This window comes from Bos mutus, chromosome 16, assembly GCF_027580195.1.
Source record: "Bos mutus isolate GX-2022 chromosome 16, NWIPB_WYAK_1.1, whole genome shotgun sequence".
In the NCBI taxonomy this organism is placed as follows: Eukaryota; Metazoa; Chordata; class Mammalia; order Artiodactyla; family Bovidae; genus Bos; species Bos mutus.
Window position 1 is genome coordinate 57,206,432 of NC_091632.1, and position 25,945 is coordinate 57,232,376.

General features: G+C 52.6%; 2 protein-coding genes across 3 annotated transcripts in view; both read left to right on the forward strand.

Moving 5' to 3' along the window:
* The first annotated feature begins 208 nt into the window (after positions 1 to 208).
* LOC102267059 (left-right determination factor 2-like) lies at positions 209 to 4,018 on the forward strand. Its single transcript, XM_070384491.1, has 4 exons — positions 209 to 511; positions 1,758 to 2,004; positions 2,201 to 2,443; positions 2,743 to 4,018. The coding sequence occupies exons 1-4, from the start codon at positions 262 to 264 to the stop codon at positions 3,104 to 3,106; spliced, it is 1,104 nt and encodes a 367-aa protein (XP_070240592.1). The 5' UTR covers positions 209 to 261; the 3' UTR covers positions 3,107 to 4,018.
* Positions 4,019 to 6,024: 2,006 nt separating this feature from the next.
* Positions 6,025 to 25,945, forward strand: part of TMEM63A (transmembrane protein 63A) — a 36,083-nt gene continuing 16,162 nt past the window's right edge. For both annotated transcript variants that reach the window (XM_070385409.1, XM_005903712.2), the window contains exons 1-10: positions 6,025 to 6,157; positions 9,430 to 9,598; positions 11,422 to 11,621; positions 14,002 to 14,081; positions 16,175 to 16,238; positions 17,205 to 17,242; positions 22,144 to 22,286; positions 23,240 to 23,291; positions 23,697 to 23,805; positions 24,762 to 24,832. In XM_070385409.1, coding sequence (XP_070241510.1) covers positions 11,436 to 11,621; positions 14,002 to 14,081; positions 16,175 to 16,238; positions 17,205 to 17,242; positions 22,144 to 22,286; positions 23,240 to 23,291; positions 23,697 to 23,805; positions 24,762 to 24,832 — 743 coding nt within the window. In that variant the 5' untranslated portion in view covers positions 6,025 to 6,157; positions 9,430 to 9,598; positions 11,422 to 11,435. The remainder of the gene's footprint in view (positions 6,158 to 9,429; positions 9,599 to 11,421; positions 11,622 to 14,001; positions 14,082 to 16,174; positions 16,239 to 17,204; positions 17,243 to 22,143; positions 22,287 to 23,239; positions 23,292 to 23,696; positions 23,806 to 24,761; positions 24,833 to 25,945) is intronic.

The following is a 25,945-nucleotide window of genomic DNA, read 5'->3' on the forward strand; positions in this document are numbered from 1 at the left end:
CACAATAATACCATCTGTCCACAGTCTAGACAGCCCCCCTCCTCGGGCTCAGGGACCTGTCTGGATGCTGAGCTCCCAGGAGGTCTGAGGGGTGTGACCTCCCTTCCTCCCAGCCTCTCCCCCCTCCCACCATCCTGGCCCAGCCCAGGGCTGCTATAAAGCTGGCCCAGCCTGGCTCTCAGCACACCCCGCTGCTGGGACCCTCCTGGAGCCTCATCCGGGGACACGTCCACTCTGCCCTTCCTTCTCCCCAGCAGTGCCATGCAGCCCCTGTGGCTCTGCTGGGCCCTCTGGGTGCTGCCCCTGGCCGGCCCCGGGGCGGCCCTGACCGAGGAGCGGATCCTGGACAGCCTGCTGCAGCAGCTGCACCTCAGCGAGGTCCCGATCGTGGACAAGGCCACCGTGGAGGGGCTGGTCATCCCCGCCCATGTGAGGGCCCAGTATGTGGCCCTGCTGCAGCGCGGCCACGGGGCACGCTCCCGGGGGAAGAGGTTCAGCCAGAACTTCCGAGGTGAGGCCCGCCCTCCTGCTGCAGCCTGGTCCTTGTGGTGGTGGTGGTGATGGTAGTGGTGGTAGCTGTCTGGGGTGCAGGGTCCACAGGGCGGTGAGGGGGTACCATGGCCTGTGAGGATGACAGGTCTGGGCTCCTGGTCTCTGTCTGCACTGAGGACCCTGCCTCTCAGGGCCAGGAGGAGCTGGGCCGGCTGGACTGGCTGACAAAGCCAAGGCAAGAACAGGGAATCATGGGACAGGAAGCAAAGTGGAAAGAAGAGAGATTAGAGAAGACAGATGGTCAAGGTGCCTTTGTGCTAGGGGACAAAGAGCTGGCTTCCGCAGAGTGCTGCCTTAGAGAGAAAGGACCTCTGCATTCAGTTATCACCTCTGGTATTTGTTTTTGGACAAGTCTCCCAACAACTCTTGTGTTTCTTGAAATGAGATTAAATTAGCTTTGACTACTTCCCAGAGTTGTGGGTATTCTATGAGATGGAAGGTACCAGGTCTGAGTCCTATGGCAGCCTCTCACCTCCCCAGGGCTGGGGACACCCACAGACAGACCAGGCCAGGCGCCTGGGGAGACGAGGAGACCGTTGCTGGACACCTCATCAGGGGTGACTGCTGGCAGCCATGGGGCTGGCTGATAAAGCGATCGCGCTGCCAACCTGGAGCCTCAGGTGCTGGGGACGGATTGCTGGGGCCTCTGAAGAGGGTGTCGTGCCTGACCTCACCATTTCCCTCAGGGCTCGGTAATTCCACAAAAATTGCCCCTGTTCCTTTTCACCAGCAAGAGTCCCCTCACCAGGCAGGGAAATGAAAGTAAATTCAGAGCTCTTTGCCTCTTCGGAAAAGCCGATTTCAGCTGGTGACTGTAGATTTTCACTGGCTGGTCCTTGGCCTTCCACCCTCCATTCCCACTCCTGCCCCTTTGCCTAAAGAAGCCTGCAGGTCTGCAGTCTTCACTCAGAGTCCCAGCCCTTGCCCAGTATCCCAAAGCTGCCCCTCCCCTCACTAGTGGTGAGGGGGGTCACCACTAGTAAACAAGCCCCAACCCCAGATGATGGTTTTGGAGAGCCTGCTTGACTCTAACAGTTTTTCTAGGAGTGGAGGTGCTCTGTTTCTGGCCTGGCCCATCAGTTTCCCAGCCTCCAAACTCTCCCTGGGGATTCCTGGGGAAACCCTGTTCGCTCTCCCTGAGCCCTGCATCCTCAGAGCTCGCCTGGTGCTCGGAGGGGCTCCGCTGACTCCGCTCCCGTCCCCAGAGGTGGTCGGCAGGTTCCTGACATCCGAGGCGTCCTCGCATTTGCTGGTGTTCGACATGGAGCAGCGGCTGCCGCCCCGCAGCGAGCTGGTGCAGGCCGTGCTGCGCCTCTTCCAGGAGCCGGTCCCCAGGGCCGCGCTCCGCAGACACGAGCGCCTCTTCCCGCGCAGCGACCGCGCCCGGGTCACCGTCCAGTGGCTGCACGTCCGCGACGACGGCTCCAACCGCACCGCCCTCATCGACTCCAGGTGCGGAGGTCGCGGCTGCGGTGTGGGGCTGGGGGGAGGGAAGGAGGGCTGGGCCCGGGGCGGGAGGAGGGGCGGCTCGGTCCCGGCGGGGACCCCGGGAGCAGGTGGGAGAGGTGCCGCCCCCGGGGCCACCCCGGGCAGTCCCAGTCCCCACGCCTGAGCGCGGGCCTGTGTCTCCCTCCGTGCGGTGTCGCAGGCTGGTGACCATCCACGAGAGCGGCTGGAAGGCCCTGGACGTTACCGAGGCGGTGAACTTCTGGCAGCAGCTGCGCAGCCCCCGGCAGCCGCTGCTCCTGCAGGTGCTGGTGCAGCGGGAGCACCTGGGCCCGCTGGCCTCCAGCGCCCACAGGCTGGTCCGCTTCGCCCCCCAGGGGCCGTCGAGCGGCCGGCAGGGGGAGCCCCAGCTGGAGCTGCACACCCTGGACCTCAGGGACTATGGGTAGGTGCTGTGGGTCACTGCGGGTGAACCTATTTTGAAACCGGCAACTTTACAGGGTGCTGTGGGAATGAATGAATATATAAAATATCTCCTTCCACTCTTGGGAGTAATGTCAGCTCTAATTATGATTTTGGGGGTTATTTCTAGTTATCCATCCTTATCACAAATATCCAACATTTTTAACATAATGAGAGATGGATCATAAATCTTTCCAGGTGTCCCACTAGGTCTCACCCTGGGCCCCATGACCCCTGCCCTCTCAGCTGACCTCTGACTCTGCCTCTCTTTGCTCCCCACAGAGCTCAGGGAAACTGTGATCCTAAAGCACCGGTGACCGAGGGCACCCGCTGCTGCCGCCAGGAGATGTACATTGACCTGCAGGGGATGAAGTGGGCTGAGAACTGGGTCCTGGAGCCCCCAGGCTTCCTGGCCTATGAGTGTGTGGGCACCTGCCAGCAGCCCCCAGAGTCCCTGACCTTCAAGTGGCCTTTTCTGGGGCCTCGACAGTGCATCGCCTCGGAGGCGACCTCGCTGCCCATGATTGTCAGCATCCAGGAGGGAGGCCAACTCCAGCCCCAGGTGGTCAGCCTGCCCAACATGAGGGTGCAGACATGCAGCTGTGCCTGGGACGGGGTGCTTGTGCCAAGGAAGCTGGAGCCGTAGGTGTGGGATATAGTCATCGAAGGACTTGGCTTGTGTGTGTGTTGAAACTGTTCCGGGCGCCAGAAGCAATGGGGATGGCATGTGTTTTGTGCTTCATACTGAGTTCTGACCAGTCAGCTCGCCTTCTGATTTTTGTTTCTCAGGAACAAGACTCCCTGGACACTGGGAGCCCCTGCCCAATCTTCTCTCTTCGACATTTTTTCACTGCACTGTATCCTAAGCACTTACCTGTGTAGATTTTGTAACCTAAGAAGAGAAACCCCAATTTGTCATTGTTTCCTTGTCCTCTTATTGGACCTGGGCTGAGCTCCGTGGTATGGCTGGGAGATACACTTGCTGCTCTGGGCTTAAAAATCTGTAGTAAGTAGAGGTTGTGCATTTCTAACTCAAATAATAAGGGTATTCTGCAAGAAACAAATAAAATACATTTTATTCTGTTTTATCCAGAACCCTGCAAATTGTGAGAGAACAGAAAGTTCTATAGGAATTAGGTCAACCAGATTAGAAAATTAAGGAAAAGACTTTAAAAGACTTGTTCAAGGTCTCAGTTAAGTGATACAGGATGCTAGGATTGGAATGCATTGATTCTAATGTGCCTGTCCTCTTAAGATTGAGGCAGAACATTTTTTTGTCATTGCTGTTGGTATTTTTATTTTTCTTGGCACAGGGAGTGGGCTTTATTTCCATTCTAGTTGATACAAAATTTTTTAAAATCTGTGATCAAAATCATCATCTACAGGAATGTGAATCACTCCTTTAGATTTGAGGGTAGATAAAGGGAGCAAATGACAAAATGTTGATGTAAGATTTTAGAATGCCAAGATTACACTGGCTTTAAACTGAGTTTGATATAGGGTTCAGGCCTGGGGCATGGTTGTCTTGGATTCCTTGCTTATCTTTACAGCTAAAATTAACTGTAAATTCTACATCCTCCATATTTCCATTTTCTTCTCTATTAGATAGGAACAATCCTTGACTTCTCTGTACTTCTACTGGAAATTTAAGGAAGTAGTGTTTTTATAAGCACTCCACATGCTGCCTGACACATAGTGGGGCTATGGTTATCTCACCTCACATGTTGATCTGTCTAACCTTCTCTTGATTTTGAAATAACCTGCTGCTGCTGCTGCTAAGTCACTTCAGTCGTGTCCGACTCTGTGCGACCCCATAAACAGCAGCCCACCAGGCTCCCCCATCCCTGGGATTCTCCAGGCAAGAACACTGGAGTGGGTTGCCATTTCCTTCTCCAATGCATGAAAGCGAAAAGTGAAAGTGAAGTCGCTCAGTCATGTCCAACTCTAGTGACCCCATGGTCTGCAGCCTACCAGGCTCCTCATCCATGGGATTTTCCAGGCAAGAGTACTGGAGTGGGGTGCCATCCCCTTCTCCGTTGAAACAACCTACTGAAAGTCAGTTTAGAAATCCCTTCCCTCTCTGAAATCAAGGATCCTAACTTTTCTTTTTGTCAGTGTCTCCATCAATGTAATCACTGGGGTTAGAACCTTACACTTCCCTGGACCCCACAGCGCAGGCCAGGGGTGGCTGCAATCATTGAGGAAGGGGAAGAATAAGGACACAAGGTGGAGGATATGCGGGGAAGAGAGTGGACAGAGTCCGTCTGAGGCGCCAGGGGCCACACACAGGCACCTGCTGGAGGTCAGCTGTGGTTCCTTGGCCGCTGGAGGGAACCGCAGGAGGAGAGATGGCCAGGCGCTTACGGGTAGGACAAGGGCTGTGCTGAGCACAGAGGTCAAGGGCAAACTCTGGAAATAACTAGTGACTGGGGGTTGGGGAGAAGGAGGAAGCCAGCAGATGGGTCAGAAAAGCACTGCTAGAGAAGCAGAAAACACCCCCCGCCAGGCTCCCTCCAGAGATCCCCAGGCTGGCTGGGGAGAGAGATAAGGTGAATACATTTACCATGACAACAAAAGATGAAAGCCCAGAAATGGAAGAGAGGTCAGAGCCCTGCAAAGCTGTGCAGGTACAGAGTGCGGAGCTGTTCAGGATTCACAGATTTTTAGTGCTGGAAGGGACCTGAGAGAAAGCTTTGGTCCAACCCCCTGCGGAAACAGAGGCCTGCGGAGGAGGGCAGATTGCTGCAGCCGGGGGGCTGTGCTCTTTGGTTTCACTGGGGGCGCGGTCCTCATTGAACACCGACCTGTGTGTTGCCCAGAGCACACCCCGGTGCCCTCGAGGAGCTTACAGTCCAGCTGCGGGGACTGCTGCTCATACGGAACTCTCTGGGACCCAGAGCTCAGCGAGCTGGGCTAGAACGGTGACCCTGGCGGCCCGGTATTGGCAGTTCCGGCTTTGGCTCCAGGGCACCGCCGAAAACACTGCGACTTCTATTTGGGGCCAAACGTAGGAACCCCCCGGCCCCCCCGGCCCCTCCGGCCCCAGGGCTTTCACTGTCAGGCTATTCAGAACGATAGCGGAGCCTTAGTCTTCCGCACTGGGAACCAGGTGACGACGGACTACGTGGAGCCGAGGTGCGGGCTGAGCCCACCCGATTTCCCTATTCCCCCCTACCCGGCCCCGATACAGGCGGGCCTAAAGCTGGTCTAGGAAATTCAGTGCACTACAGAAAAATCAAGAACTTTCGCCGATGCGCTGCCCCCGCGTTCCACGGATGTGACCACCCTGTACTAGGCCCGGGGCTCCCCAAGGTGTCTGTCGGGGAAAGGGGACGCGCCGGGGGGCCGGGGAGAGGAATCAGCCCTGGAGCACTCTCCTCGGTCCCAGGACACGAGCTGGCCGGGCCGGGACCTGCAGACTTCAGGGAGGAGCTGAGTGGCCCCGCGGTCTGGCCTGGACGGAGGATCGCCGAGGGGCGCACGGCGCCGGGGGCGGGAGGCGGCTGCAGAACTGACACCCACTCGGGCGTAGCTGCAAATTGGGCAAGCCGTGGACGCGGCTCTGCGCATGTGCAGGAGAGCGGGGAGTTTCACTTTATAACTTTTAAGTGGTCAGGACGCAGCCCCGCCCAACCAGGTGGAGCCAGAAAACTTACGGTCTGCTCGGGTCGCTGCGCCGCCGCCGCCGCCGCCGCAGGTAAAGGGGAAGGGGCGTTGAGAGGGGGAATGACGCCTTCTTCCTTTCCCCGAGACGGGCAGAACCCGGGGTCTACGCCAGGGTGCCACGTCTAGTGTCTGGTTCCGGGGTGAGGCCCTCGTGCCTCCGCAGTCCCAACTCCGGAACAGGGGTGACCGAGTGGCTGGGAGGAGAGTGTCTGTCCCCGGGCTGCGCAGACCTCGCGCTCCGCTTCCAGCGTCGCGCCTGATGGCTTTACGCAACTTCCCAATCCAAGGCTCCAACTTTTCGCTTTTAAGGCTAATCCCTTTCTCTTCCCACCCTCTCTCTGGGTATTTGTCAGCTGGAATCGACCTCCCAGCCTAGCCCGGGGATCTCAGCCAGGGGCTCTTTTTTCTCTAAGCGAGATATGCGAGGCGGGCCTGGGTAGGGGCTGAGCATCTGAGTCCCCTGCCCCTGGGAAGGTAGAAACCACTCTTTGGAGTCCTGAGGAGGGAAGATAGGGGTTTTGGAGGATAAGGGGAAGAGGAGAGCTCTGCTAAGAAACCAAAAACGTAGAGGTTCCAATACCTGATAAGCCTGGCTACCTGAGACTCTGGGGTGGCCTCTCTTTCAGCTCAGTCGGTATTCTGAAAAACAGGAGACCACAGGGGTATACAAAATGACACCCTTTCCCCCTTTGCTTCCTTCTGCGCTGAAGTTGTGTGACTGTATCCAGCCCCAAGAGTGTGGAAGGTTTGAGGTTAAGCCAGTGGATTGTGCTCACCAGTCCAGGCCCAGTGTGTACAAAGAGGCTGTGTGTGGGGGCATCCTGAGGACTTCTTGGGCCCTGACTCAAGCAGAGTTGTGGAGTCTTGCTGGGGATGAGGAAAGACTCTAGGTCATCTCTTATTGGAGAAACAACCCGTATTTCCCTCTTCTCCTCCATGCTTGCCTTTCTACTTCCCTCCTCTGACACCTGTCAGAGAGTCTTGAGCCTGCTGCTATCTTGAGGTGGAGTATACAGAAGGAGAGGCTTCTTTCTGCCTTCACACACCTCTTGTCTGGGCTTCCGTGGTAGCTCAGATGGTAAAGAATCCACCTGTAATGTGGGAGACCTGGGTTCGATCCCTGGGTTGGAAGATCCCCTGGAGAAGGGAATGGCTACCCACTCCAGTATTCTGGTCTAGAGACTCCCATGGACAGAGGAGCCTGGCAGTGTATAGTCCATGGGGTCACAAAGAGTCAGACTCAACTAAGCAACTTTCACTTTACTTCACCTCTTGTTTGTTTAGTTTATGGGCAAAGATCTCCCTTGGGTGTTCATGGTGCTCTAACAGGAAAAATGTCAGATGGGGTTTTGCTATCATGTTTCCCATGGTCTGGAGAGGTGACTTAAAATAAAAGCAGATTTGGGGTGCCCATAGGGTTCAATGCTTTATGGGCATTGCCTCCCACTCACCCTGCAGGAAGAACTTCATTGTCTCCATTTTACGGAGAAGGAAGCCAAGGCACGGAGTGGTGAAGCCACGTGGTGCTGGGAGCCTCACTTCAGAGCCTGCTCAGGGCTTCAGTCCACTGCAGCGGGACTCTGGGCCATTTCCCTAGCGCTCCACTGCTGCTGTCTGTGGAGGTGAATGGTTGTCCACGTTCCTGGACGCTGTTTGGTGGGGCTTTAAGGAGAAGTTTGCAACCTGCCATCTAGAACATCAGAGTCTTCTCTTATGGCAGAGGACCTGGAACTGTTTGTCGTCCTGCCATCGTAGTAACAAAATCAGAAGATTTGGTGATGATAAAAATACCCTGAGTTTGCAAGAGCTGATGATGCTCACACTTTCTGCTCCTGTTTGTGGCAGGGAGGCACAGAGATCTTCTGGTGTGCTACAGGGGCCAGCAGCTGCCAGCTTGGATGGGCAAGGGGTTAACATGGGTGGCTGACTTCTTTGGCAGTTTGGGGAATGGCCATTGCATTGAGCCCTCTGTCCCCCCACCACAACCAGACTCTGGGGTGTACGTGGGTTGAACTTTGAGTTGAGTCCTGAGTCACCTGCTGCTCACCTGACCCCAGGGCCTCAGCAGTATATCTTGGCTTTCCTGAGTGAGATGATGAGCAGAGAGCTCCCTAAAGAAGGGATGGATAAGACCAGGCATTTACAATATGTATCTGACAAATATGGGATGACTGAACATGACCAGGCAGGGCACCCATGGCCACAGAGCCTAATTGCTGGTTTGGCCCCTGCCCAGTGCCGTCAGTCTTTCAGCCACTAAGCCAGCTCTCTCCCAGTTGCCACCAGCTGAATCTCCTTCTCTGCCCCTCCTGCTCCTCCTGAGCCTGGGGGGGCTGCCCTGTGGCCGATATGTTGCCAGCTGCCCTCTCAGCATGCCCGCTGGGGAGGATGCAGGCGGCTGGCCTTGGAGGGACTGTGATGGTTCCGCAGTCTTGCAGACTTGTAACAGGCGGAGACAGACCTCAACTAAGCAGAAAGGTCTGAGAGACACTGCGGGCCCCCAAAGCTATGCCTGCATCTGGAGGGCACAGAGGGGACAGGCCACCTCTGAAGGTCAGCTGGCTGGCTGACCTCACTGAGTCCTTCTTATCAAACCTTATTAAACTACCCGGGGGAGCCTGTTTGACTTAGAGGCGTGACAGGGGCGGAAAAGATGGGGAGGAGCCTGGGTCCCTGCCTCCCATTAGGCCTCTGCTCTCTCAAAGCTCCACACAAAGCAGAATTGGTGAGGCGCCCCCCTACCCTCCACCACAGCACCACAATACTCCCTCTGTGACCATTTTATGGGGATTTTTTTTTCCCCCACTTCACTGTTCAGGCCTTCCTTGTTGGTTCTGTTGCTTTTTTTTTTTTTTTTTTCCTGATTCTAGTCTTTGGGGGACCTGGAGAAGCCTTCCCAGCTACCCTTGGGCCTGTGTGAGGTCCTGGACTCCGTCTTCCCAGAGCCTACAGCTCCCAGTGCTGCTGTGGGAGGAGTCCCAGTGCCCTGGGCTCACCAGGGCCTTGAGCCCTCGGACAAGAGGGGAAAGGCTGGAGTTTCAGGTGATGCTGGGGAGGAGAGAGGAGAGGAACAGGGTGCACAGAGGAGGGTGGCCCCTTCATAGCACTAGGTGCCTGGAGAGAGAGCCAGGACAGGAGGGAGCCCGTTGGGAAGAACTGTAGGCTCTGGATGAGTGTTTGAGTTCCGAGACACCGGGCAAGTGTGAGTGCAGGGGAAGTGTGCTGGAGGGTTTCACACCGGAACCCCGGCATGGGTAAAGAACAGCTCCCACGTGACTCTGGTTGTCTCCTGTGTTCCTTCAGGGAAGTCTGCAAAGGCTGGTGCCCTATGACCTCCATCAGAAAAGCCCAGCAGGAAATGAGCAGTGGACCCGAGGCAGCTTGGGAGGCAGCCAGGGCCACCGCTGCCTTTGCCAGCGCCAACTGAGGCCCTCTCCAGGGGACACATCCACATTTCCTTCCCCAGTGTCTGGTAAGTGTGGGGACAGGAAGGAGGGGCAGGCCTTCGCCAGCCAGCGTCAGGCTGGGTGTTGCATTGGGGCGGTGCCACTGGGTGGGGTTTAAAGGAGAGAAACTAAGACCATCTGTTTCCCAGAGGCAGCTTTTGTGACTCTGCGCAGAGCCAGCAACTTCATGGCTCTGCCATCACACCCTCCAGCCACTGCCGAGTCTCTAATAGGGCTGACAGAATGACTTGGCCTCTCGGGGAGTCCTCCCATGCCCCCGGACCTACTGCCTCCCCCATGCCTCCTACACCTCCTGTCCTGTGTGCATGAGATTGTCCCAAAAGAGCCATCCCAGCGGCCAGAATTGGCAGTCACTGGCTCCCCAACACACACCCAGACTGTATTACCGCATAGTCCAAATATCTGTCTGTTCTCTATACCGTTTCTTGTCTCCCAGATTTTTGTCCCTCTAACAGGTAGGAAGACAGACTTAGCCAAAGTCCCCTGGGAATCTAGTCTAACTAGATTTAAGGAGATGGGACCTTGAGAGAAAGGGATGCTGAGCATTTTTCCAGACTCTTCAGCTGCAGACAGTGTGAAAGCATGCCCGCTGGGGAGGATGCAGGGGGCTGGCCTTCGGAGTTTGGAGATTTCCATTAGTTTCACCTGCGGTTACCAGGCGTCTCTGAAAGGAAAGGTCAACAACCAGCCTGGAGCAATATTTGCTTTGGAAATGCTGGACCTTCCAGAAAGGCCAGGAGTGTAGGAATGAGAGGGCAGAGCCCAGGGAGTGCTCCAGGGATGCACAGTGGGTGACTCAGGGGTCCCTGAGGAGGCTTGGGGCCCGTCCTCCTCCCCCTAGTCCACGTCCTCCCCCTTTGCCTTCTCTGTCTCCTCCTCTCTGCTGCTCTTTCCCTGCCTTTTTTTTTTTTTTTTAAATCTTTCTCTCTTTTTAAAACATATTTATTTGGCTGCATTGGGTCTTAGTTGCATCATGTGGAATCTTCATCAGCACACGGATTCTCTGGGTGTGGTGCATGGGCCCCAGGGCATGTGGGATCTTAGTTTCCTGACCAGGGATGGAGCTCACATCCCCTCCATTGCAAGGCTGATTCTTATCTACTGGGCCACCAGGGAAGTCTCCTTCTTTGCTTTTTAATCTCTCACCGAACAGGTGTGGGTAGTCAGCTGCAGAGGGAATGTGGCAGAGCAGAAAGAGAACTGGCATCTGAGACCCAGAAGGCTGGGTCTGAGACTTGACTCTGCCCTGATCAGCTCTTTAATCTTAATGGAACTCTTAAGGCCCTGAGCCTCAGTTTCCAAGTATATGGTGTGGGCCTATCTCTGAGTTCCCAGCCTGACATCTCTTGAGCTCTTGTCTATGGGCCAGACAATCAGCAGTTGTTGCATTTGGACACTCTTCCTCTTCTGTTGATTCCTCTGCCCCATCCTGTCCCCTGCCCGCACTCCAGGCCTCCCAGGGCCACTCCCACCCCTTACCCCGCAGGAATGACTTCCTGACAGTCATCCCTGAGGCTGGAGGAACTTGGCACCCCTTAGGCAGGCTTCTGTCCTTCCCTTTCCTCCTATTCATCCCTGCCCTTGGGGAGGCAGCCAGCTGTGTCCTGGATGAGCCATCTGCCCCATCCATCTGACCCTTGGGCTGCATCCACAATGGAGCTATTCTCTGTAGACTCTGCCGGGCACTCAGGGCTGGTGTTTGCCTCTACTGGATCCCTGTGCCCCAGCAGCCCCTGGTGGAGACACCCGCCCTTGGCTCTGTCAGCGCTGGCTGCAGAAACCACGGGAGAGTTGGTGTCCTGACTCTCTGTTGGGTCTCCTTCTCCAGGGAGGATCAGCGTGATGACCGACTCCCCTTTCCTGGAGCTGTGGCAGTCCAGAGCAGTGGCCATCCCCGAGCGGCTGGGCATCGGGGACCAGCCCAATGACTCCTACTGCTACAACTCGGCCAAAAACAGCACCGTGCTCCAGGGGGTCACCTTCGGGGGCATCCCCACTGTCCTGTTCATAGATGTCACCTGCTTCCTGGTGAGACCCCCGGGGATCATGTCAGTTATTTGTTTAACACTAACCCCCTCCCCCGCCACAGGGCTTTCTGGGAAACTCAGGTGAGGAGCCAGACATCCCTGGGTTTAAGTCCCAGTTCTTCTGCTTCCCAGCTCTGTAACCCTGGGCATATTACATAGTTTATTGGGGCCTCAGGTTTTTGTTCTGTGAAAGGGAGGTAATAGTTCTTATCTCGGAGATTCTTGGAGAAGGTTAAATAAGGTGAAGCATGTAAAGAATATACGTTACTGCTCTTTTGTTTATTATCATTGTTACCACGCTGTCAGCCCGTCATGTGTCTAAGGCCCTTAGGAAGGGTCACTCTGCTGGGATGAGAGATGTGACTGGAGAGTGTGGATGAGAATTACAGCAGCTGCAATTCCCAATTTATAGATGTCACCCTTGTTCCCCACTGGGGTCCTTGGGCCTTTAGAGAATCAGATGTGGAGAAAAGGAGAGAACTGGGGGAAGGGGAGTACGCCTTATTAGCTCCTCATAGTGGACTTTTGTTCATTCAGACCTGCTTGTTCCCAAAGACCCCCACCACCATCACCCAATTTGAAATATGCTGTCTTTCCCCCTAGACTGGCTCAGACTTGCTAGGTGTGATTTACTGGGGTGCTAGGGCACCTTCTTTTCAAAAGTGTCCAAGGGATGGTTGGTCCCTTTTGTCACCTTCTCCTCACATGTAGTGGAAACCATCTGGGTAACCGAGGTAAGAAGGGGCAGAGGGAGTGGACCCCTTGGACTGCTTTGGACCAGAGGCACCTGGGAGAGGGGAGATAGGGTAGCCTAAGGTGCATGCTAAGTCACTTGGGGGCCCCATGCCCTAAAGGAGGCGGCTATCCAACCCAAGTTTACTTGCAGGAAAAATGTTCATAGGAAGAGAGGAAGGGAGTTTTCCATTTTCCTCCTTAGGATTGAGGTCTAAATTGTTGCATTAGAGTTTTGCTACATTGTTAATCTTCTATTGGCAAATATGGAAACCTGTGTGTACTCATGTTGCTTTACCATAAAGGGCTCTTTAAGTGTCAAGTAACCTACCTCTTGGGGCCAAAACCCATTCATAGGTTGAGAACAGTCCTCTCTACCAGGCGTGGTTGGGCGGGGGGGAGTAGGCAGGAGTGTGGTGATGGATTTCAGTGTGGGGTTAATGGAGGAGGGTGGTTCTGGAGCTGTTATCCAGCGTCTTCAGGGAGGGGAGAGTCGGGGCCAAGGAGAGAAGTCAGGAGACACAGGCTGGGGTGGGTCTGTCTTGAACAGGGTTTGATGAGAAGAGAGAGTCACTCTCCGTTGGAGTGTGCTAGTAGGGTAGATTTTTATTGCAGGAGATTTGGGGATTGGAGCCAGAGGAGCCTGAAAGACATCAAGGCATGGGAAACACCCACACCACTTGAGCCAAGGCAGCAGCCAGGGCAGAGGGCTGGTGCTCATTGAGTGGCTTTCATATTTTTCTGGTGACAAGACTCACCTGCTCTTGAAACTGTATCACCAACTTCCACCTTCACCTTGAGAAAATTCAGCTGGAACTTAGCCACTCTGGAGCCCAAAACCCACATTTAAAAACCGAGTCCCTGACCAGGGCACTCAGGGATATGCTGATTAAAATGTGTCTTTCTACCTCCCTGGATTTTGAAGGGAGGGAGCCTGTCCAGGGTGGGGAGAGAGGCAGGAGTAGGGCAGAGGACCTGCAAAGGAAGGGAGGAGACAGTCTAGAATCCATGGTTTTTAGAGCATAAACGGGGTTAGACTTGAGTCCAGCCCCTTCCATTGCCATTGGGCATGCAGGGCTGCGGATGGCCCCGGCTTGTGGAAGCCAAGCCAGCTAGCACTGGGCCTTTGGTGGGCGTTGCCCCCACATGCTCTGTGCCAGGCGTCCCCAGGGCTTGGCTCCTGGAGAACCAAACTCAAGGTAAATATCTGACCACTTCCAGCTCAGCCTGTGGGTTAGGGGCTCTGCTATTGTGGTTCTGTGATTAAAAATGCAACCTGATGTGAAGGCGGGAGCTGGTCCCCAGGGGTGCTGTTAGGGCCTTCCTGCTCAGGGGCCCTTGCAGGCAGACCAGGGCTGAGGAAGGCTGTGGCTGCTAGTGCTGGCTTGAGAGCAAAGGATAGGCCCTGGGAGCTTGACCGGGAGGCCGCCAGGGCAAGCTCAGCTTCAGCATTGATGGGGACGGGAGCTGGTGAAGGGGGTGAACGCAACGTTGAGCTCTTGAGCTGTGTGGCCTCGGGCAGCTCAGCGCCTTCTCTGGTCCTCTAGCCCTCTTGAGTCTAGGCGGGTGGCCTTTGCCCCGAAGACAGCTGTCTCTTCTAATTAGAAGCCATTCAATAAGATTTTACTTGGTTTCTTTTCTACTTTTAGTTTTTAATAGCAGCATTTTCCATCATAAGAAGAAAATTCTGGGATTATGGCCGCATTGCCCTGGTGTCAGAAGGAAACAGGTAAAAAGATTCATTATTTCAAGTGTGTGTATGTGTAGGTGGGGGGATGGGGAGAGAGAGCATGAGAGGCTGGGAGGGGCTTGTGAAGCCCACCAGGCATAGTCCACATGTGATGCCAGTGTTAGATGGCGCTCATTAGTATGTCTGCCAGGCCTGTACCAGAAACTGTTGTCTTTGCTCTTTACCGCAGACCCGTGAGGTTAGCCTCGGTACCTTCTTTGTGGTGGGGAGAAAACCAGGGCCCACACGCCCAGCTCTCCCTTGGGGCTTAGGACTGGCCGTGGCCATGAACCTTCTGCTTCAGACTACAGAAGGAATCTAGTTGCTTCAGATACTTAAGGCTTTCATCATCAAAGAAGGATGGCTGCTTTCTTCCTTGCCTTGAACATTTCCAAGTGTATCTTCTTTGAGATTAATTAGTTTGGGGCTGGGCATGAGGAGAACCGGGTTGGGAAGGGCAGCAGGGCTGCAGGCGAGCTGCTCCTGTCCCCAGGGCAGGGTCCGCCCGTGGCCCGAATCCACCAGCTTCAGAGGGTCTGTGTCAGAGCACAGACTGCCTTGGCCGGAACTCAGGCCCTTCTACCTCCACCCTGGGCTCTGCTGGCTCTCTGCGCATGTCACCTCAGGGCGGAGAAAGAGTTCTAGGTCTGCACAACTAGAATTTCCAGCTCCAGCTGCTCCCCCTCACCCCAGGATTTTGTGTCAGATGCCGAAATAGGAAGTGAGTGGGGAAACAAGGACAGGCCCGGGCTCCCTGTCCTTGGCCTCCCCAGGGGTTCCCCAGGCAGGCCCCCACTCTTGCTCCACAGGTGGCTCCTGTGTTGAAATGTGGTCTGTGCAGGAGGGTTGATGGGGGTTGTCTATCGATGCCCCTTCTTTCCCCACAGTCTCCACTCTGGTTTTGCAGAAGCCCGAGGGTTAGGCTCTGGGGCCTCTTGCTTCAGCTGTATGTGAGCCTTGGGCCATTTAGGGGAACTTTTGAAACAGCTGGTACATTTTTGGCACATTCACCCTTAGGAGGACTGAGTGCATGCATGCGTGTGTGCTTGGTTGCTCGGTTGTGTCCGACTCTGCAGTCCCACGGACTATATAGCCCACCAGGCTTCTCTGTCCATGGGATTCTCCAGGCAAGAAACCTGGAGTGGGTTGCCATTCCCTTCTCCAGGGGATCTTCCCGACCCAGGGACTGAATCTGGGTCTCCTGCATTGCAGGCAGATTCTTGACCACCTGAGCCATCAGTATTACTGAGTACTACGGCAGAATAGGGCACTTGGAAATCAGGAGACACCCCCACTTCCGTGGCTGTGTCATCTTGGTCGGGACCCTGAACTTGAGCTTGTTGGATTGTTTCCTCTGGCCCTTTCTTGCCTGGAGGGTTACCGTGAAGGTTGTATAAGGCAGTTCTCCGGAAGGGCTTTGACTGAGTTTTACCAGGGCTTGTGCCATTAGAAGTGGGTTAGTAAAGCTGGGAGCAGGAAAACAGAGAGAAACAAAACTTAGCATGTTGCAAATACCTCAAATCGGGAGTGCGCGGGAAGTTTTTATGGATTACTCAGAAGAAAGGATGTGCCCAAATTAACAACGTAAAATGCCCCAATTTGTCAAGTCCAAAATACATGCTTTGGACATTTTCTCATCTATGAGATTAGGTGCGACCTGTTATTAATGGTGATCATAATTTAACTGACAGCATCCTTCCCTTCGTAGTGGTTCAAAAAATAATTGTGCCATTTACAACCAGAGCTGTCTTAGATTTAATAAGATAGTATTTATTCCAAGTTTTAGTTGCTATGTTGGGAAATATATTGTAAACAGGCAACGCTTTGATGTCACTTTACATATATCAGTCACAGGGCTGAGGTTCAAGGGGGTGAAACACAGGATGGTCCATTGACACCCTGGCCCCCTGTTCTTCATCCCACGTAGCAGAGTTTCATGTCTCACCATTCCTTGCAGTGGTCAGTGTCTTTGCCTATATTTTTATGAAGGCTAGTATCTTTGGTCCTGAGCTCCAAGAGGGAGCAAGATACTAGACACAAGTTTAAAAATTTTTAAAGTAACAATCTGTCATTTTCCCCTTTTGTGTTTCCAGTGAGTCCAGATTCCGGAGACTGTCGTCTTCCTCTTCAGGGCAGCAGGACTTTGAAAGCGAGATGGTTGGTATTTAAGGGGCTGGTGTGGTATGGCTGGGAGGCAGGGCTTTGCATGGACGGGCAGGAAGGAACTGGCAGGGAGAGGGCAGTTGTACTCCTGGTGAGCTGCTAACTTCGCACGCTTGACCTTGAGTGGCAAATCTGGTGACAGCGCTTCTCTGCTTTGACTGAGGCACCTGAACTTGAGGATTACTATGGCACAGATGGCGGCTGAGTGACCCAGGATCAGGACACTTGACTGATTCTCAGGCACAAGGCTACAGCACTTGTCTGTGTTATCACATTTATGACTTTGTGTGACAGTTAATTATTAACTTGCCTGCTGGTTTATGAGTCAGCTGCAGGCAGGAACCAAGTCTTATCCAGCTCTGTTCCCCATCTCCTGACACCCAGTAGGTCCTAAGTAACTGGCGAATGAATGACGAGCAAATAATTGTCTTTCCCAGCTGGGTGACAGTCCAACTTTAAGGTGAGCTAAGTTTAAGAGACGTGTTGGACAATAAAACCCACAACACCCTGTCCCTCTCTAAACCCCGCTCCAGGGAACTGTCCAGTTAAGCAGGCTTGTTTCCTTGGCTTTGTCTTGCATCTCATTGAGTCATTTTGAAAAGAACAGAAGCCCTCATCAACTTCTTCAGAGCGACGCTGAACTTTCATCAGCTCTCGATTTGAATTTCACCATTTGACCCAGAAGCCTGTATAATTCCACAAATTGTCAAAACTTGAGAGGTTTTCCCAAGATTTTCAGGCCCAGGACGCACGTTACAAAGGACTGGGAGCACGCAGACTCTGTCGTATTTGAACAAGAGCGTTGCTTGCTGAATTGGGGACAGAAGCAATTTGTTGTTTGTTTGTTTACTTTTATATAAAACAGGAAGTTAGATGGTTGTTTAGTGTCAAAGCTGATGATTATATCTGCCTCCGAAAAACAGAGATTATTGGAAGCTAACCCCTGTTCTCCATTTCCAGGGATTGTGCTCCTGGCTGACTGCAATCTTCCGCCTGCAGTGAGTACAGCGCGGGTGGCTGGGGATGTCTTGTTTGGGTGGGTTTGTATGGGTGTTTGGCCAATCAGGAGGAGAGACCCAAGGTGCTGATCCTGCTGCTGCTGCTGCTAAGTCGCTTCAGTTGTGTCTGACTCTGTGCGACCCCAGAGACGGCAGCCCACCAGGCTTCCCTGTCCCTGGGATTCTCCAGGCAAGAACACTGGAGTGGGTTGCCATTTCCTTCTCCAAAGCATGAAAGTGAAAAGTAAAAGTGAACTCACTAAGTTGTATCTGACTCCTAGCGACCTCATGGACTGTAGCCCACCAGGCTCCTCCGTCCATGGGACTTTCCAGGCAAGAGTACTGGAGTGGGGTGCCATTGCCTGAGCTGGAGTCTCTTAGATACTTTTCAGGCCCAAAGCAGTATGTGGGGGCAGAGAATTAAAGTGGCCCAGGCAGCCTCTATACAAGCTAATTAAAGCTAATTTTTTGCTTTAGGCAGTAATTCTGTCTGCTTACCATTTATCACTGATATATTTGCATGGAAGTTCTTCTAGGCAGCATCATATGTCTTTGAATTGGTGAACAATGGAGAAATAATGATTGTTTAATATATTCAGCTCATTTGGTTAAAAGTTTGCTGTTTTTCAAAACTTGGACCCCTTGGAGAGAAAGAGGTGCTTGGGGCCCAGTTAGTTGCATAGCATGTGATTGGCAGAGTCATGATACGGGACTCGGCTCTCCTGCCTGTGGTGTGTTCTATCCCATCTGAGAGGTCAGTGTTGTAAGATGCACACTATTTTATACAGCACCGAGAATGAGAAAATGCTTTCTATTATGCTGTGATCAGCTATGATCCCACCCCATTTCAGAGATGTTGAAATATGAAAAGGTTTTCTTAGAACTGATGAAATGTGGTAGTTCCAGGATATTGGGTAAATCCTTCTCTCTGGCACCCTTATGTCTGGCCTTCAGTTTTCTCAACTAAGCTGAGAAACACAACATTGTAAAGCATTTGTACTCTCCCTGGCCTTGCACACCCAGAAAAAGACTGAGCACAACAGCTGCTCTGCCTAATTCAGGTGCATTCATATGTGTGAGACCATGTTATAAAGAGCCGAGGTTGCTGAGGGTTGTTCTCAGGGGAAATGGCAGGAGGCAGTCTGTGCAGAATAAAGCAGAGAAATCTGTTCTGAAGCCAGAGGAAGCAGGAGGAGAGGTTTCTGGTGGGGAGGAGAGGACTGAGGTCAGGAAGGGTGGATTTGCTAGCCTCTCCCATCCCTGCCTGTTATGAAATCATGTCAGTGTTTCTTCTTTGCATTGGAAGTTGTCACACACTGTGTAGTAAGTCTATCACAGACAGAAAAGAATCAGCAAGAAGAAATTTTAGTCACCCCTAGCCCTACCTCTGAAAGGTACCTACGTGGTGCGTTTTCTCCTGCTCCGCCACTCTCCATATCACTGCTGGCTGGGGCTCAGGTGATCCCCACCCTGGACTGTGGCCCCCAACTCTCCGCCTGGATCGGGTGGGGCAGAACAGAAATTTTGACTCATTATCTTCATGGTGACTAGAAAACACTGCTTACAGTTTTCCCTGTGGTCCACACCTATGGCTTCCATCTTTCCATGTCCCCTTCCAGCGTAGACCTCGCCTCTCACTGAGTGGGGCTGTAACCTGTACAGCTGTGTATTCTGCTTTGTCATATTAATGCTATTTGTTGTTCAGTTGCTAAGTTGTGTCTGACTCTGATCCCATGGACTGCAGCACACCAGGCTTCCCTGTCCTTTATTATCTTTTGGAGGTTGCTCAAACTCATGTCCATTGAGTCAATGATACCATCCACCCATCTCATCCTCTGTCACCCCCATCTCCTCCTGCCCCCAGTCTTTCCCAGCCTCAGGTCTTTTCCAGTGAGTCGGTTCTTCCAATCAGGTGGCCAAGTATTTGTTGAGTAAGCACATGTTATGGCAAAGTATATGCATTTTGGTAGTTTATTTAGAAGTGAACACAGTGTAATCAGTTGTAGCGTTTTTCCTCCACCTATGCAATAAAAAGGAAGGATCTTAGCAAGCATCCCCACCCAGTGCGAGGTAGGCATCAGGCCTTGATCCTCACTTCCCCTTGTATGCCTGCTGAGTGGCCAGATAGCCAGCAGGTAGCAGCCTCTCCACTTTAGGTCCTAGCCTCCCGTGGTTCCCGTGACCCTCTCTGGAGGCAGCTTATCTGGATTCAACTGTGGTCTGTCTCTGTAGCTGAAGAGCCCACTCGCCATACCATTCACCACACCTTTCAGACCTGCCTTTTTATGCTGTTAGTTCAGTTCAGTTGCTCAGTCATGTCTAACTCTTTGTGACCCCATGGACTACAGCACGTCAGGCTTCCCTGTCCATCACCATCTCCAGAGCTTGCTCAAATTCATGTCCATCGAGTTGATGATGCCATCCAGCCATCTCATCCTCTGTTGTCCCCTTCTCCTCCTACCTTCAATCTTTCCCAGCATTAGGGTCTTTTCTAATGAGTCAGTTCTTTGCATCAGGTGGTCAAAGTATTGGAGCTTCAGTTTTAGCATCAGTCCTTCCAATGAATATTCAGGACTGATTTCCTTTAAGATTGCCTGGTTTGATCTCTTTGCAGTCCAAGGGACTCTCAAGAGTCTTCTCCCACACCACAGTTCAAAAGCATCAGTTCTTTGGGACTTAGGTTTCTTTATGGTCCAACTCTCACATCCATGCATGACTACTGGAAAAACCATAGCTTTGACTAGATGGACTTTTGTTGGCAAAGTAATGTCTCTGCTTTTTAATATGCTGTCTGTTACTGCTGCTGCTGCTGCTGGTGCTAAGTCACTTCAATTGTGTCCGACTCTGTGAGACCCCATAGACGGCAGCCCACCAGGCTCCCCCATCCCTGGGATTCTCCAGGCAAGAACACTGGAGTGGGTTGCCATTTCCTTCTCCAATGCATGAAGGTGAAAAGATAAAGTGAAGTCGCTCAGTTGTGTCTGACTCTTAGTGACCCCATGGACTGCAGCCTATCAGGATCCTCTGTCCATGGGACTTTCCAGGCAAGAGTACTGGAGTGGGGTGCCATTGCCTTCTCCGAATATGCTGTCTAGGTTATTTATAGCTTTTCTTCCAAGGATAAGTGTCTTTTAATTTCATGGCTGCAGTTACCATCTGCAGTGATTTTGTAGCCCAAGAAAATAAAGTCTGTCACTGTTTCCATTGTTTCACCATCTATTTGCTATGAAGTGTTGGGACCAGATGCCATGATCTTCGTTTTAAGCCAGTTTTTTCACTCTCCTCTTTCACTTTCATCAAGAGGCTCTTTAGTTCCTCTTTGCTTTCTGCATAAGGGTGGTGTCATCTACATATCTGAGGTTATTGATATTTCTCCCAGCAATCTTGATTCTAGCTTGTGCTTCATCCAGCCTGGCATTTTGCATGGTATACTTTGCCTATAAGTTAAATAAGCAGTGTGACAATATACAGCCTTGACGCACTCCTTTCCCGATTTGGAACCAGTCTGTTGTTCCATGTCCGGTTCTAACTATGGCTTCTTGACTTGCATGCAGGTTTCTTAGGAGATGGGTAAGGTGGTCTGGTATTCCCAACTCTTGAAGAATTTTCCACAGTTTGTTGTGATCCACCCAGTCAAAGGCTTTGGTGTAGTCAATAAAGCAGAATAGATGTTTTTCTGGAACTCTCATGCTTTTTCTATGATCCAACGGATGTTGGCAATTTGCTGTAGCCTTCTCTTACTTGAGCTCTTTCTTTCTTTTCTTTTGGCTGCACTGGATCTTCCTGTGGCGCCCAGGCTTCACTTGTTTCAGTGTATGGGCTTCTCTAGTTGTAGCGTGTGGGCTTAGTTGTTCCACAGCCTGTGGGATCTTCGTTCCCCTACCAGGGATCTCACTTACAGTGCCCTGCAACGGAAGGCAGATTGTTAACCTCTGGAGCACCAGGGTAGTCCCTCCTGGAGTTCCTTCTTCCCAGTGCAGTGCTTTCCTGGACTTCTGAGACCAAGACCCTCAGGGTACCTTCATGTCAGGAGCAAGAGATACCCCCCATGCCTTGTCCCTCCGTAGCAGGAAGGTCTGGCTGTCAGAAACCAGAATTTTAGTTTTCTGAGTGCCCAGATGACTCAGAGCCTCCAGATATAGCACTGAGGGTGGGAAGGGGTGGAGCAAGTTGCCCCCCGCCCACCGCTGGGGCCACAGCAGGGACACAGGGAGGAAGCAAGGCTGGTCGGGTGGACAGAGTCTTGCAGTGTTTAAAGCAGTGACCTCACCTCTCTCTCCTAGTTTGTCTGAGGGAGACGGGAGGAAGGGTGGGGGCTGTGAGCCTGACACACACAGCTTTGCTCAGAAGATTCCCAGCAACCCTCTTGTCAGTGGCTCTGCTTGTTCATGGATGCAGAGGAATAATTGTACTTACACGCTTCACCCCCATACAAATGTAGGCACAGATGTTTCTAGAGACAGTAAGTGGAGTGGTGGCAGGTTCTTTCATCCAGGAGAATGGGGTGGAGGCTGAGAGGCAGGCTCTGGAGTTCACGTTGTAGCTCTGCTGTTACAGGCTGGGTGATTGTAAAAGGTTTTTTTTTTTTTTAATGTTTATTGTTTATTTGACTGTGCTAGGCCTTAGCTGTGGCACGTAGGATCTAGCTCCCTGACCAGGGATCAAACCCCGGCCCCCCGCATTGGGAGCATGGAGTCTTAGCCACTGGACCACCAGGGACGTCCCAGACTGTAGACGTTAATGTGATTTTTCTGTTCCTGTTTCCTCACATGTAATATGGTAGTCAGATTGGGACCGACCTCCTGAACGGTCATGAGTTTTAAATGAGATAATCTGCGAGAGGCCTCAGGGGCCTGGCCCGGTACCAGTGCTCATTAGGATTCTGTGTGTGTCTTGGCCAGCGATGACCAGATCCTGGAGTGGTGTGGGGAGGACGCCATTCACTACCTGTCCTTCCAGAGACACATCATCTTCCTGCTGGTGGTGGTCAGCTGCTTGTCACTGTGCGTCATCCTGCCCGTCAACCTCTCAGGGGACTTGCTGGGTAAGGACTCCTCGTCTTGCCTGCGTTGGGCCCCAGGCAAGGCATCAGCCCTGGGGAAAGGGCTCATGGTGCTGGGTCAGAGCCCTGGCATTCCTGCTGAACTCAGATGTGAGAAGGTCTCAGGGTGACTTTCTGAACTGGCCCATTTGATTAAAGATCTGGTGGAGAATCCACCCCTGGACCAAGAGTTGGGGACTCTAATATCTAAGTAGGAGAAAGACCTCAAGATTTGCAAGATCGGAGCTTTCAGAGTGTGTTTTATAGCTTCCTGTCGCCACCCAAATCAGGTGGCCACAGTTAGTGGATCTGGAAGGTGGTTGTGATGCTCAGTAAAAATCCGAGTGTGAAATTCTATTTCCAAGTACCCGTAGGAATCCAACATCCAAAACACCATCGTAAATCTACTTCTTTTTTTTTTTTTTAAGGGTTTTTGATGTGGACCATTTAAAAAAAAAATCTTTATTGAATTTGTTATAGTATTTCTTCTGCTTTATGTTTCGGGTTTTTTTTTGGTTGTGAGGCATGTGGGATCTTATTAATAATTCCCGGACAAGGGATCAAATCTGCACCCCATGCATTGGAAGGTGGATTCCTAACCACTGAACCACCAGGGAAGTCCCATTGATCCACTTCTTATACCCAGTGATTCCCAGATTTGGTTTTGGGAACAGCTTAGGATGTTTCTAGATTTCCAAAGGGATGCCACAAGAATCTCAAAGCAAGATGAAGTCAAATTTTGACTTCAGGTAGGTTGAGAAGAAGTTGTCAGGAGCATATTGGAGTAAAGCAAAGGCCTTGGGTGGTGTAGCTCTGAAGACTGGACAAGCGTCACCATCCTCGGACTGGTTTGGATATCATATCCTTCCCCTCCTCAGAGCTCCACAAACCAAGGCTGCTCCCCTTACCCCCCTCATGTCTCTAGTGTGACCCTGAGTATCTGTGCTTCTCTGCAGACAAAGACCCTTACAGCTTTGGGAGGACAACAATCGCAAACCTGCAGACTGAGTGAGTATAAGGTGGCCAGGCATGAGGGTGTTGATGGGTGAGACCGAGGAGAGGGTGGACTCTGGAGCCCAGGATAGGCCAAAGCGAGAGGGTTAGCATCCCAAAGCTTCTTTGCCGCTAGCACCTGTCCCTGGGCTATGGGCGTGGACACGCCCCGGGCTGCTGCTGTTTTGCAGTGGATCTTAGGAGACCTGGGGGTGTCACGTGGGGCTGGGGTGCATTTGTCAGCGCAGTGCCCTCTATAAAGGGGCACTGGCCATGCCACCTCTGTCGGAGGAATCTGTTTTGATGAAGCGTTTGGCCTTCAGCTCAGGGCCATGAAGGTAACCAAGCCCAGCCCCTGCCCTCCAGCCCCTGCCTGGGGGCCCAGCCTTGATGGCAGGTGCTGTTCCCTTCTCCCCACAGCAACAACCTCCTCTGGCTGCACACCGTCTTTGCTATCCTTTACCTCATCCTCACCGTGGTCTTCATGCGACACCACACCCAGTCCATCAAGTACAAGGAGGAGAGCCTGGTGAGTAGGGGGTGGTCTGGGCATGTGCTGGGGAAGGTCTCAGGTGGGAGCCAGAAAGGAGTGCAAGGGGGCCTCAGACTTGCATGTGTGTGCTCAAAATTGGCATTTAGATTTTTTTTTGTTTGCTAGATTGTTTTAGGATTTGGCTATTACCCGCCGTTTTGCCAACTAGCCTTTAGATTTGTGGGGTTTGGGCTTGTAGTTACTGATTCTAAGTAACTTCCAAGAAGTTTGACTTGACAGCAGCTCCTTCTCTCTCTGCAGCCCACAACTTGACGGGGGTAGGGGAGGTTTCTCTTGTTACTGAGTCACTCAGTCATGTCTGACTCTTTGTGACCCCATGAACTGCAGACTACAGCATACCAGGCTTCCCTGTCCTTCACCATCTCCCGGAGTTTGCTTAAGCTCATGTCCACTGAGTTGATGTTGCCATCCAACCATCTCATCCTCTGTTGGCCCCTTCTTCTACCCTCAGTCTTTCCAAGCATCAGGGTCTTTTCCAATGAGTTAGTTCTTGGGTCTGACTCTGATATGCTGTGTGACCTCTTTTGAGTCACCTCCCCTCTCTGGGTTCTTTCTCAGTCTCTTGTCATGCGAAGGAGGCTCATAGAAATTGCTTTGGAAATGTATTTTTTCTTGGCTGTGCCACTGTGTGACATGTGGGGTCTTAGTTCCTTAACCAGGGATTGAACTCATGCCCCTGCAGTGGAAACACAGAGCCCTAACCGCTGTACTGCCAGGGAATCCCCTGGAAGTGTATTTTTGATTGCCTAGAAAAGATGCTATGTAAATAACAGACTTCAAGGCTCTGTCAGGCTTGGAAGATGAGCCTCTAAGCCCCTGAGCCCCCAGTGTTTTCCTTGGGGAGGAAAACAGGGTGAACAGCTTGAATAGGGTGTCCTTCTGCAGACTGGCTTGCCCTGGTGACTTTTCTCGCTTGGGTGTTTCTCTGGCAGGTGAGGAGGACCCTGTTTGTCACGGGACTCCCCAGACATGCCAAGAAGGAGACGGTGGAGAGCCACTTCCGGTGAGCAGGGCCATTTCCGCTGGGAGGGAAGGGGAGCACGGCCACCCTCCTGGTGGGACGGGCACCTTAGATGAGCTTGGGCACCCACAGAGACCCCCAGAGGGCCTGGCCCAGCCACAGAGCCTTGGATACTACTGTGCGCAGGCTCTGCTGGGGCTGCAAGGGCCTGGGCTGGGGTGTTGCGTCCTCTGCCAAAAGCCACGTGACTGCAGTAGCCAGAGTACAGGCCAGCATGTGGGAACAGAGAAACATCTCGAGAGCTAGTGGGGAAAGAAAAGGATTCACAGGAAACCCTCCCTCCCCACCAAAAAAAAAAGGATTCACCCTGGGCTTCTCCGTGTCAACTTTGCAGAAGAAGAGATACCTGAGAAAGAGTGGTCTCGGAGGGGAGGGACCTGGGCCTGCATTTCATGGTCCATTCTTCTGATCAGTGTGTGTTTCCTGAGTGAGCACTCTGTGTCCAGAGCTCTGTCCTCAGAGCAGCACCTCCTTTCCCAGCAGCCTCCTCTGAGCACCTGCACAGGGATCCTGCAGGGGGAGGATGGAGAAAGGGCTTTCCTGTGAGAAGGAAATTATGTGTGTACAGTGCCATGAATGCAGAGCATCATATGGCACATCAGGAAAGGGGGTGGTACGGGGGGAGCAGGCCAGAGACTCCCAGGATCCTGGGCTGGAGGGCTGGAACCCCAGCCAGGGAGCTGAGGTTTCAGTCTCTGTTCCTTCCTCATCAGCAGTCAGTAATTTGTAGTATGGGTTAAGGGTTGGCTGTGGCTTAGCTTGGGCTTCCCTGGTGGCTCAGTGGTAAAGAATCTGCCTGCAATGCAGGAGACCCAGGTTTGATCCCTGGTTTGGGAAGATCCCTTGGCTAGGAAGATCCCCAGGAGGAGGGCATGGCAACCCACTCCAGTATTCTTGCCACTCCAGTATTCTGGAGAATTCCATGGACAGAGGAGCCTGGCAGGCTACAGTCCATTGTGTCACACAGAACACAACTGAAGCAACTAAGCAACAGCATGGCTTAGCTTTGCCTTATTTATGAAGAACACTTTCTAAACAAATTACTCAAGTTCAAGTTCAGTCGCTCAGTCGTGTCCGACTCTTTGCGACCCCATG